We start from the raw sequence: 13360 nt of genomic DNA on the forward strand, positions 1-13360 counted from the left end.
CATGGAGATAACCAAAATTAGACTCGGAATAATGTCGGCAGATTCTGTGGATTGGAGAGGTTTCACCAGATTCAGTCAGAAGAAGGACATTTATTTTGTGATGCTTTGAGCCTTCTCCAGGGACACAGGTGGTTCATGTGTCTCGTCCTTATTGTCTAAGAGCAGTAGAGTGTGGACAAGAGGATCGGTGGGTGGGGAATGAGCAGGACATGGAGGGTCCACATATCAGGGGAGCAGTGATGATGCAAGACCTGCGTCATTAGCTGTGTTTTTATTCAATGTGAATGTTTTCACAAAAGTCCAGTTATGTGGGAAAAAAAATTCAACTGTCATCTGGATTTTTTTTCACCTTCACTAATTACGAAAATTTTCCACAGTCAGGCTGAGCAATGATTAAATTTTGTGCAAGCTCCATGAAATAATGGGATGTTTCTGAGCCAGTCGAGGTGACAATGACATTGTCATTACATTTTGTGTCAAACAAATTATTTAAGCAAAAATCAAAAAAGTTCAAATTTGATTTTTATAAATTTCATAGTGAAATGTATAAAATATAAGCACAACACCTCCATTAGCTCCAAAACAAAATCATTTTTATAATATTTTATAGTCTAACGGTTACTGAAGAAATGAAGCGTTAAAATCCAAAGATAATTTTCTTATTAACATGGTGTATACATACGTATTTAAATGCCAGTCGAGACTTTGACCAAAACCCAGACATTAATACTCCTCCATTTTTTGCAAAACCTGGGAGACACTTTAAAGATGCAGAATTTCTAAAAATAGCCCTGACTCGTCATCAGCCCTGAGGCAGAAATCCTGCAAAACCTTGGAGGAGACGAGGAAAAGAGGTTTTCCCCTTGACAACACTATGAGTGACGGAAGCTGTGATGAAATGGAGCCACGGCCTGTCTAACCAAAGATGAAATTACACCAACCAATGCCAGAAGGATGTTTTATTTTAAATAATTCATGGTTAAACCACCAGTTAACTTTGAAGCTGCAGCCGCTGAAAGAAGTGGACCAAGGCATCGCCTTGAGAGTAGGAGGGCAGGAGGAGGGGTGTCTGGAATTCCTCGTCACACTAAATAATGCGTAAATTCCACTGAATGAGAGCGTTCAACGTTTAACCCTCCCTCCCTGAAATCACTCTTACTGGGAAAAGGATCCAATCAGAGCCCTGCGTCTTGTCTTAACCCCCACACTGGCTCCACCTCCTCTTCGCTGTCATTATATAGTCTATGGACATCAGCATCACAAACACAGTGGCACACACAGTGTGCACCCTCTCCTCCTCCTGCAGCAGCAGCAGCAGCAGCAGCAGCAGCATTAACCACAGAAAAAGCTCCGCACATGAAGCTGCACTGACTAAGAAAAGATTCCATGCTGACTGAAAATCCTCGGTGAGTGCATCCTCTTTCTCAACCGGATTTTCCTGTTACCTTTGCAGCACAGAGCTGTTTGCACACAAGTTTGTTGATCCTCCACGTCATACCTCGTTCTTTTCACTGTCTTTTTTTCAGCTCCTCTCATTGCGTTTCTCTAACCGGACATTACAAACAAGTGGCAAATGTTGAGTTGAGTGCAGCAGCAGAGGCAGCAGAAGCAGCAACAGCAGGACCACTTCAGGCACTCAAACTCAAAAAGACTTCAGAGGAACTTCTTGTAAAGTCATAAAGATCAAACCAGCTGTTCTTAGATTGTTCCACTCCAGGATGGGTTGTTCTTCAGGTCGCCAGCCTCCAGCCTCGGTCTTTCACCCCGACTTGGATCGTAACGAGACCAACACTTTGCCTCAGGACTCGGAGAATCAGAATCAACTTATGAACGGTATTGGAGAAGGAGCAGTAGGTGAGGAAGAAGAAAGAGGTGGTGAAGAAGAAGAAGAAGAAGAAGAGGGTGAAAACGGGAGCTCTGGAAGAGACCGAGACCCCAAACCTCCAGAGACTCTACCCACACTGGAGCGTCTGGCTCAGGCTACAGGTGGGACAGAAAAGTCCTGGTACCGATGCGTGTTCCCCTTTGGTGTCATCTCCCTGGTGATCGGCATGGCAGGAACCGGAGTGACATTCACCTTCAACACACTCCTCCAGACCAAGGTGGTGTCGGTGGCACTGCTGTGTGCTGGTGTGCTGATGCTGCTGGTGGCTGCCGTTTGCTGGAGGACTCACAGACTGAGGAGGAGGAAGAAGAAGGAAGGAGGCTTCTTCACCGCCGATCAAGGGACTTTGTGATGCAGATGGTTGGAGTGTCAAACAAATTATTTAAGCAAAAATCAAAAAAGTTCAAATTTGATTTTTATAAATTTCATAGTGAAATGTATAAAATATAAGCACAACACCTCCATTAGCTCCAAAACAAAATCATTTTTATAATATTTTATAGTCTAACGGTTACTGAAGAAATGAAGCGTTAAAATCCAAAGATAATTTTCTTATTAACATGGTGTATACATACGTATTTAAATGCCAGTCGAGACTTTGACCAAAACCCAGACATTAATACTCCTCCATTTTTTGCAAAACCTGGGAGACACTTTAAAGATGCAGAATTTCTAAAAATAGCCCTGACTCGTCATCAGCCCTGAGGCAGAAATCCTGCAAAACCTTGGAGGAGACGAGGAAAAGAGGTTTTCCCCTTGACAACACTATGAGTGACGGAAGCTGTGATGAAATGGAGCCACGGCCTGTCTAACCAAAGATGAAATTACACCAACCAATGCCAGAAGGATGTTTTATTTTAAATAATTCATGGTTAAACCACCAGTTAACTTTGAAGCTGCAGCCGCTGAAAGAAGTGGACCAAGGCATCGCCTTGAGAGTAGGAGGGCAGGAGGAGGGGTGTCTGGAATTCCTCGTCACACTAAATAATGCGTAAATTCCACTGAATGAGAGCGTTCAACGTTTAACCCTCCCTCCCTGAAATCACTCTTACTGGGAAAAGGATCCAATCAGAGCCCTGCGTCTTGTCTTAACCCCCACACTGGCTCCACCTCCTCTTCGCTGTCATTATATAGTCTATGGACATCAGCATCACAAACACAGTGGCACACACAGTGTGCACCCTCTCCTCCTCCTGCAGCAGCAGCAGCAGCAGCAGCATTGACCACAGAAAAAGCTCCGCACATGAAGCTGCACTGACTAAGAAAAGATTCCATGCTGACTGAAAATCCTCGGTGAGTGCATCCTCTTTCTCAACCGGATTTTCCTGTTACCTTTGCAGCACAGAGCTGTTTGCACACAAGTTTGTTGATCCTCCACGTCATACCTCGTTCTTTTCACTGTCTTTTTTTCAGCTCCTCTCATTGCGTTTCTCTAACCGGACATTACAAACAAGTGGCAAATGTTTAGTTGAGTGCAGCAGCAGAGGCAGCAGAAGCAGCAACAGCAGGACCACTTCAGGCACTCAAACTCAAAAAGACTTCAGAGGAACTTCTTGTAAAGTCATAAAGATCAAACCAGCTGTTCTTAGATTGTTCCACTCCAGGATGGGTTGTTCTTCAGGTCGCCAGCCTCCAGCCTCGGTCTTTCACCCCGACTTGGATCGTAACGAGACCAACACTTTGCCTCAGGACTCGGAGAATCAGAATCAACTTATGAACGGTATTGGAGAAGGAGCAGTAGGTGAGGAAGAAGAAAGAGGTGGTGAAGAAGAAGAAGAAGAAGAAGAGGGTGAAAACGGGAGCTCTGGAAGAGACCGAGACCCCAAACCTCCAGAGACTCTACCCACACTGGAGCGTCTGGCTCAGGCTACAGGTGGGACAGAAAAGTCCTGGTACCGATGCGTGTTCCCCTTTGGTGTCATCTCCCTGGTGATCGGCATGGCAGGGACCGGGGGGACATTCACCTTCAACACACTCCTCCAGACCAAGGTGGTGTCGGTGGCACTGCTGTGTGCTGGTGTGCTGATGCTGCTGGTGGCTGCCGTTTGCTGGAGGACTCACAGACTGAGGAGGAGGAAGAAGAAGGAAGGAGGCTTCTTCACCGCCGATCAAGGGACTTTGTGATGCAGATGGTTGGACTTTTATTTTATTTTTATTTTTTTAACTCCAACATAGCACTTCAGGTTGGACTTTTTGGACTGAACAAAAGTTTTTAGACGTAGAAAAGTCAGGACTTTGCACTTTACAGCAGAAAAGGGAAAAAAACTGTCATTTCCTCCCCATCCTGAGACGACGTACAGGGTATGAGTCACACTAGAAAACTCTCCTCTCCTCTCCTCCTCTCCTCCTCTGTTCATTCCTGTTAGGGATTTACCTGGTGATCCAGAGCCTAGAGAACATCACTGAAGATCCTGTCTGCAAGGCTGTGTTCTTGTCGGTGTCAGTGGAGGTGAAGAATGATCAGTAGCAGAGGAAAGCCACTCAGGAATACTGTAGTTATTTAACACTTCCTGACCTCCGAGTGGGACAGGAGGTGTTACTGACATGATGATAACTGCCAGGAAAATGTGTTTTAGCATGTTTTAGGACTCATCGGGGGCCACAGTTCAAATCAATCTTTTGATGAGGAAAAAGAACTCTGAATCTGGGAAAAGTATCATCCAAAAATGCAGCAGAAATCTATAAATCTTCTGTTTTTAAATTTATTTAAATCTTTATATTGAGTCTTTTCACTCACTAGCAAAATGTTTGGACAGAGGCAAAGTCTACAAATATTATAGAACAACATTTATTTTTTTGTTGTTGTATCTGAGGAACACTGAGCTCACGCTGTGGCAGAAGGACAACCATCATTTCATCAGTGTTCCTCATGCTTCTCCCTGAAGCCAAATTTAGCCCTCGCACACACCTGGGTCAACACTTGGTCCCCATGTGGTGGACAAACACCAGGTCAGACTGTTTCAGGATCAATAGGAAGTACCGCTGGGTCAGACATCGAGCCGGAGACGAAGATGTGATCCACTTTCAGACTCTTGGGATGTCCAAAAATAGATCCAGAGAAGAAGAAATCATGTGACAACAAAAACACCATCAAGGCTTGCATCCTTTACTTAAGTCTTGCCTCCCACTGAGGCAACCAGAGGAGGCGCTGCTGGACATCAGGCGTGGAAAAAGGGCATGAGAGAAAGGAAGGAGAAAAATCCATTTAGTTTTTCTTTTAGTTTTGATTTTTATTGGTTTTACTGGATGTAAGAAGTGAATTTTAAATGTACTTAGATATAACCGGCAGTCCTTCATAAATATAATGTTTAAATGTAGCAGCAGCAGCAGCTACGTTAGCTATAACATAAAATTGCAGCCAATGTAGTTTAAGGGGCAGCTTTATGTCAGCTGTAGCGGTGTTCTTGTGAATGATAATGAGTAAAATGTTTACCAGCATCACTCTTTATTCAGTTGCATGGAGTTTTTTGTCATAGTTTTATTCGTTTTTTCCCATGGTTTTCTCCACAGAAACAGAGATCTGTCAGACTCAGTCTTACACAAATGTACAGATTTGTTGCTGGGTTATGTGTAGCATAACATTTTATGCATTTTATTATTTCCTTGCAAGTCACCTACTTCTGGACCAAACTTAACTTAATTTTTGTAAAACAAAATGGTACAATTTTAATTGCCAGTTATCAAAAGCCAAAAGGAAATTAAGTAAAGTAAGCCCAGAAAATCTAAGAAGAAAAATTGTAGGAAAATCTGATGGAATTTCCCTAGAAATTGCCCAAAATGCTCCATTAGACAGAGAAAGAAAGCATTTTAGCACCGAGTTTAACTGCCACAGATTTTGGACACTGTTGAGCCAAAGGGTTTCTCATTCAGTGGTGATGCATTCATTTAAATATGCGTACATGCAGTATATTTAACTTGAAATACTTTTAAAGTATATTAAAATACTCGTAACATGTCATAAATAAGATACTGTGTTCTATGCTAGAGTGTACCCACATTTTCTAAATCAACAAAGTAAAAAAAAAACAACTTCTTTGTGCAGAGTGTTAAGGATATTAATAGCTTCCTTTTTTTAAATGCACATTTTCAGTTCAGAAATGTGTATTTATTTTGTTTTGTTTTTTTTACATGTGAATGGTACAACATATTTTAATGATAATTGTCAGTGTTTTCTTCAGTGATGTGTCCGTTCCATTCCATTGACGCGGCCGAGCTCGTTCTCTGAGTGCCTTTTTCATGCATCTTGGAATTCTCTTTCTGTGAGGTGCAGTTATTGTGACATTGGTGCCACAAACGTAGCAAACGTTTTTTTCTTATTTGTGACAATTTTTGTGTGCATGATGATTTTGTTTTTTTTATCAGAAAATCCAAATATGTTCTTTATTCTGCAGCTTATTTGTGTGTGTCAGTGAATGATTGTTGTTAGTTTCTCCTTTTTACTGTAGCCTGAGCTGCTCACGCGATGAATAAAAAGAGAAAAGTCATTTTTGGAACCAAGCTCTGTCTGTTGTCTATTTGTCTTTTTTTTTTTTTTCAATTGCCTTTCGCCATCTTGCTGGAAAATGGCAGCGAGAGAAAAAAAAAAAAGCATTAGTGCAGCTGTTCATATGGAGCATTAGCATCAGTTCAAATACAATGACATTTGTGCTGCACAGCAGGATCCATACATTCACATAGGTCAACTACTGCCTCTCTGGAGGCACCGGAAGATAAAGCCCCATTTATATTCAGTCGATATGGAGATTTTCTTTTTTTTTTTTTTGGTTTTATTGCTGACCTTTTTATTTTTTCAGAGCAACTGTAGCTGTCTGTGGTCTATTTTTGGCAGTTGTTTAGGCTTGCTGATTTTAAGCTAACTTTGGCTCATTTCACATTCACATTTTTCATAACCTTTCAATTTTATTAAAAAAAAACCGTGGCAGTGATTCTTGGACCAAATGAAATGTGAGAATAATCTGTGACGCTGCTCTGACTGACCCGAGCATTCCAATTAGATATTATAAAGAACCAGTAGAGACAAGTTTTTAATTCTGTGGGGTAAAGTTTGTTGCAAAGTGATTCTTGACTTAATTTCCTCTAAAACTAGAAAAAATGTACATGAATAAAGCCAGGTTTCGTGAACTCGGTGTTCTTTTGGATAAGACACAGGAATGAAGATCATGATCTGGCAGAAATTGTATTCTGGAACGCTTCTTCTTCTCCTCTCGGATAGTCTTAATGATTTCTTTTGTTGAGAATATGAGAATATGAGAATATATTCAAAGAAAAAAAACTAAATGGGCTTTTGATTTTTAAAGGTAAAAACCAGTTCACCTACAACAACACAGAATCAGTTGAAATCTAAAGCTTTCAGGCTTCTCGTTCACTTTTGTGAGCGCAGCTGTTTGCATCAATATTCAAACGATGCGTCCACGCTTCTTTCTCCTCCTCAACCTCCTCCTCCAACGCCCACTCCTCTCATCCACACACTTACGAGAGACTGTGTCATTCCCCCCTCTTTCCAGCTCTCTCTCTCTTTCTCTCTCTCTGCCATCCTCTCCCTTTGGATAGGGCTAAAAATAAACCAAAGGCTGATGTCAAAAGAAAAGGAATGAGACGTGAGCGAGGGTCCTCTGCTACGGGAGTGGGAACAAAATCAATGTGTAAAAATGGAAGTTAATTATAGTCGATGTTGACGGACAGCGAAAGGGCACGCTTTTCAGATGCAGGAATGGTAATTAAATGTTCAAGCAAATAACTTATTAGAAAACAATGTTAGCATTAGCTGGTGAAATGTTTAACATTTGTGTAAATGGGAGACTAAACTGTAGAGGGCATTATATTTCACTGACTCCTTTTTGACATTTGTTACAAAACTATTTAAACTAATGGACAAAAAAACAGACAAAATATTGAACTTCTTGTTGGGTTTAGTATTTATTTGGAGATTTTTAAAACTCACCTCGACACTGTTTCTTTTTTTTTTAAGCAAAAATGTTTTTATGTTGTTGTTGTTTTAGGTTCACAACAAAATTGTGACTATTTTAAACTTTAAAACACAGAAAGCTAAGATCAGCCCTAAAAATTGAATTTAAATATTTTACTTCCTGTTGATCTAAGATTTCACAAAAAATATTTGACGTCGTATGTAATTCGACCCTATGTGATTCACTCAAATGAAACAGTTTTTAGTTCAGTCTTCCATTCGGGGGCACTGTGGAGCACGAAAGAAATTAAGTAGATAATATTACAAATTCAGTTAACATTTGAATATTTTGGATTTGAATTGACCAAGGTTTAATTCTTTTAAATTGATCTGACGTCTGGATAACATTTTGTGGATGAAAACACTGGCCCATATTCACTGCCTGGCATCAGTCAGCCAAAGTAGGCACAAGTCTCTGAGCATGAATCAATAATGGAACACAAAGTCAACAGGAGACTGAATATTGGACTTACATTCATCTTGTAGACACAGAAATCATTTAGTCCAGCCGCTGTGAGTTTACTGAACACGTCAAACAGCTCAGGTCGGACCATAAATCCACCACAGCTCTGTGTGTTTGACCTTAACTGGCTTAAAAAAATCATTATGTCACATTTTGAAGAAATATGGCCTTTGACTAACCTTACATGTGTTTAAATAATTGTTGTATGAAAAATAAACACACTCCTTATTTAAAGTGCTGGTTTTTACTCCCCATCTTGTGGCAAGAGATGCAAGTAAACACTAACATTAAATAATGAATGAATTCATTTATTCATTCATTCACTAAAGTGCGACAGATGTACAGACACAAACAGATTTCTGGCTCAAAATGCTCAATAACGTCTTTTTCCCCAAACTTCCAAGGCATTTTTTCTAAATAGCAACTATAAACCTTTGTAACTTTGCAGTTCTGAATCCTTAGTTCTGGATTTATCTTGTACTTCAAACTCACCAAATGTAGCAGCAGCATTGCTGTGTCTCTTTATACATCAGTAGGTTACAGTATAGTTATCAGCACTAACTGTGAGCATCTACATCTACAACACCCTCAATCATCATTTTAATCTCCCTATTTGTTTGGCAATCACTGTGCTCTCATTTGCGCTGATGCAGTGTTGCTATGGTAAACACATGTAACGAGGCTAGAAATGGTTGTGGAAGCATTCGTGCCTCACTTAAATGGCTTTTGTGCATTCCTTGAATTCTAAAACCCATGTTTTTGGTATTCTCACTTGATCAATTATCTCTAATCATCTGACAGCGTCACTTGTTTTAGTCCACACTGATTGCTTCCTTTCTCATGTCGTTTGTGTGTTCTGTTAATTGCCCTGCCTTGGCTTCCATCTGCTGCCGAGCTGTTTCTCGTTTGTGACAGTCTCAGGGTCAGATGTCTGAGGTTAGAGGACTCACAGTTTCTGTTGCCTACAGACATCTTCTTTTTCTTCTACTTCTTCTCCTTCTCCTTCTTTGGCTGCTGCTTCATTTAAGCTGCTCATTCAAGACAGGAAATGAGAATGCGCTCATTATCACAGTAAAGTTGACTGATGTCTTCTCATTATCAAAGCAACGAGAATCAATTATGTTCACACACAACAGAAACAAAAGTTCTGTCTAAAAGTTGATGCTAAGAATTAGCATGTCTGGGTTTGGAACCAGGATTATTAACGAGTGCTGGCTCTCAGATTGCCCCTTAAATTGTTACAGTCCCACTCAAAAAGTTCTAAAAGTTTTTTTTGTCTTTTTATGTCATTTTAGTTAGATATCTCTTTCTTTTTTTAATTTTGCTGAAATTAAAAACATGGCAAAAACTGACTAAAATAAAGTAAACACAAACGTTAGACATTGTTCAAACTTTATTGAATCATTAAAGCTAACGCTAGTTTGACTAAGAGCTTTTCTGAGAAATGCAGTGGAATTCAAACAAAAAACTAAAGTAACATTTTTGTTAGATTTCAAGATGCAAAGCTGAAACGCCTGATTAAAAAGCACAAATAACAGAAAAAGACATTAGCTAACAATTTAAGTCTGTAATTAGCATAAAGTCAACCAAATACTGTAATTGCTAAAACTTCTTTGACTTATGTCAAAAACATAGCTAATGGTTAGCTCAGAACTGTCTTCACCAAATGCACGACTTCACAGAAAGTGGCAACTTCTCCAGAAGGGCAGCAGAAGGCAGCGAGCCCGGGTCATGACACTTTCAGTCTGAGCATCTGCGTTGACAGAAGCTGATGGCTGAAACCGTGGCAACTGAAAGTTGAAAATGTATCTGGTGGAGGAGTTTTTTATGCAGTACATGTGGAGTGTGAGTAATCCCTGTGAGATTAAGTCACCTGCTGTGCTGCAGGAGTTCATCTCCGATCAAACCCGGTGAATAACTTTTCCTCGTCCAGCTCTCCATCTTTAATCTCTCTTATGACTAACTGCTTCATTCGGTTTGATAGTGATTTGACTCTGTCATCTGCTCTGTGGTTAGGAATGATCTGTTAATGATCATCTGTTGTTTTGGTCGGACAATCTCTCCTCCTCCTCTCACTTCACCTCTGCTCCACTGTCAGTCACCTCTGTATCTTGCATAGGAGTAGACTGTGTTTAAATTCCAGGTCATGGCTGGAGAGTAAATGGCAAAAATAATTAGCAAAATGGAAAAGTTAGACTGATGTGGGATGAGGTCAAAGGTCAGTGGTTGGAGTTCAGCTAATGAGACTTTGCAACACAGTGAAGCTCTGCAGGGAAAACGAGCGATTCTATTATTGACTTTGCTATCAGGTGACTGAGTAGTCATGTAACCAATGAGTGGGGTTATTATGGGATGTAAACTAATTCAAAGAGAATTAAATGTGGTCATTGATTATGAGAGTGAAGCCCCAGAAGTAAAGCCAAGAAACCACTTACTTTATTTTGTGTCCATTCTCAGTTTGCTAAATTCATACTTTTCTTTTTCATCCATCTGGGATTTTCTGACAACTTTATTTAAAAATATATATATATTCGGAAAAGCTCTCAGCATTAAAATTTCCACTCTGTGAAATGTCAAAACTAAATAGCAACTGAGGTGATGCTGTGGAAGTCCAGACAATGCAAAAGTAACATGTCTGCGGGACGGGAAGGCAAAGCCGAAACCCCTTATGGCAGCAAATCCACTGCAGCAGGGTTTAGCTGACACAGGAGCTGTGGTGCATCACTCCATTGTCCCACTGTAATAATGAACAAACATGGTTCCACCTGGTGGACTCGTCAGAGGGGAACCACCTGCTTCCTCATCAGTGAGTGTAGAAAAGCCGTGGGGGATTAGGAAACAAGGGCTGGTGAGAAACAAGAGAAAATTAAATGAAGAAAAAAAAGAAAAAAGATGAAGAAAATGATCAGCATTTATTGATCCAACCGTTCTCGTGAGGATAGGATTACACCCTTTGGTGTACAACCATCGTTTATACTGTGAGAGGAAACAGGATGGTCTGGAGAAATACCTGTAAGGCAGAAGCACTGACCACTCTTCCACTGTTTGGCCTCTGAGCCACAGTTATTAAAAATGTTTTATAAAAATCCCACTGCTTCACAGTTGTTGTCAGTCACCAAGGGAAATCTTCTTAGTGCATATTAAGAATAGATTCAGTTACATGTCAAATAGAAACTGCTGCAGCACTTTGAACCAAAACAGATCTCACTGTCTACACATACACGTACACATACACGATGTTCTAAAAAAGAAAACAAAAGCATTTGTCTCCGGGAATTGAACTTCTGAGAAATCTGTGCGTAGATGCTGCTTTTTCTGTGTGTGAGAAAGACAGCCTATAAATATATCACCAAATAAAATGATTCCCCCCAGAAGAGTGGGTGAGGACGCCTACGTCAGGAACAAAAGACTGTGATACGTTTGCTAAAACTCTTTTGGAACTGACGCAGTCCCGGCGGTGCCCACTTTTTCGCACGTCACGTCACAGTTTTATCACCTATTTATGAAAACAAACAATGAATCAGGCAGTGAAGTACAGGAGAGCAGTCTTCTACAGAGACATCCGGGCTGATCTTAGTCCACGTCTGTTGTCACCAGGCTCTGACCATTAACTAACTACCAACCTCCAGACCTAGACATGATAATGAAGCAACAAATCTAAGACTTAGTATTTTTATCTACAAGGGCAGTTTGAATTGAAATAATTCTGAAATAAGTCAATAGTCTCCCACAGCTGATATGCATTCAACTGAGGTGACCAAACCAGCTCTAAAGAATCTTCTACGAGCTTCTTTTAAACCACTTAGAAAGGCTCTGTTTTTTGAAAAGCCTGTGAATAGGTCCAAAAAATTGGCCTCTTCTTCATTAGCAGCATGAGCAGAGTGGTACATGAGAAACGTAGTGTCTAAATGGAATTCAGCCTTTATATTTCTCTTTACTCTCTCACCATGGTTACAAAGTCAGACGTTTCATTTTTAGTGAATGTTTGACTCCTTAGCCTTGATGAACAGTCCAACCAACTAAGGGTTTTTTTCTTTTGAACATGTTCATGGATGGATGAATGAAAGATTGGGGTGAGAGGCCACGGGTTTGTGTGTGTGTGAGAGAGAGAGAGAGAGCTAATAATAGCTGCTTCCAAGTCAGTTTGAGTCACCAGTCAATGAAGAACCCTAAAGAATTCTATGGATCCTGCTGAGGGACCCTTCCTGCACGCACGCACGCACACCCACATACACACACACACATAAGCACACACATTCACTTACAGACTGGACAGTTCAATTACCAGCTGGCTCTGCTTTACTACTACCAACAATTGTTGTTATTTATTCTCCAGCAGGAACACGCTCAGATACACACCCTAGAGACGGCAGCACAGATGTGCAGTTTACAACAACACAATATACAAGGACTGTAGAAAAGCCATTATATGACATCATGCAATCTATAGCAACTGCCTTGTAGCTGTACAAGACTCTTTTTGTTTCTGCAGTAGCACCAAACTGTAGCACTCCTATTATTTTTAGCCTCCAGATCAATAAATCCATTGCAACCAGTCGAATAAAATCAGCAGCAATTTTCTGCCACATTAGTTTTCTCCTGTGAGGACAGTAAAAATGACTTGCTAATTGTGGTTTGAACAGGTGAAAGTGATGGTGTAAAAAAAAAACTCACAGAGAAGGACAATTTTGTTTAAATTTAAAGGCAAAAGCCTCTGACAACTCACGCTGGGTGTTGAGATGAGATTCTAAAGTTGAGGTGCTTCAATGAAACAAAAACTCTTTAAAAAACTACTTGTGTACCTACTGTATTAAAGCAGTGGATTCATAGTGGGGGTGGCAGGGAGCAGCAGGGGGGCCTCGGAAAAGTGGATGAAAGATAAGAAAAAAATCCAAAAAAAAGTATATATATTTTTTCTTAATATACTCCTTTTTCCTGAAATATACAACACGTAAACTGCCGTAATATTCTGATCTTTACATTTTTAATGGTATCTGAATGCACCTTGTGCGACAGCTGCGACTTCAGCGTGACGACATCATCATCT

General features: G+C 40.4%; 2 protein-coding genes across 2 annotated transcripts; both read left to right on the top strand.

Annotated features, from left to right (window-relative positions):
• The first annotated feature begins 1312 nt into the window (after positions 1-1312).
• LOC107988878 (transmembrane protein 100-like) lies at positions 1313-2237 on the top strand. The gene is made up of 2 exons (XM_025058198.1): positions 1313-1406; positions 1527-2237. Exon 2 carries the CDS (start codon positions 1719-1721, stop codon positions 2235-2237), a length of 519 nt encoding a protein of 172 aa, XP_024913966.1. The 5' UTR covers positions 1313-1406; positions 1527-1718.
• A 38-nt stretch (positions 2238-2275) lies between these two features.
• On the top strand, positions 2276-7955 carry LOC112487387 (transmembrane protein 100-like). The gene is made up of 2 exons (XM_025058007.1): positions 2276-3178; positions 3299-7955. The coding sequence occupies exon 2, from the start codon at positions 3491-3493 to the stop codon at positions 4007-4009; it is 519 nt and encodes a 172-aa protein (XP_024913775.1). The 5' UTR covers positions 2276-3178; positions 3299-3490; the 3' UTR covers positions 4010-7955.
• The last annotated feature ends 5405 nt before the right edge of the window (positions 7956-13360 follow it).

This window comes from Cynoglossus semilaevis, chromosome 8 (assembly GCF_000523025.1).
Source record: "Cynoglossus semilaevis isolate Cse_v1.0 chromosome 8, Cse_v1.0, whole genome shotgun sequence".
NCBI classification, from domain to species: Eukaryota; Metazoa; Chordata; class Actinopteri; order Pleuronectiformes; family Cynoglossidae; genus Cynoglossus; species Cynoglossus semilaevis.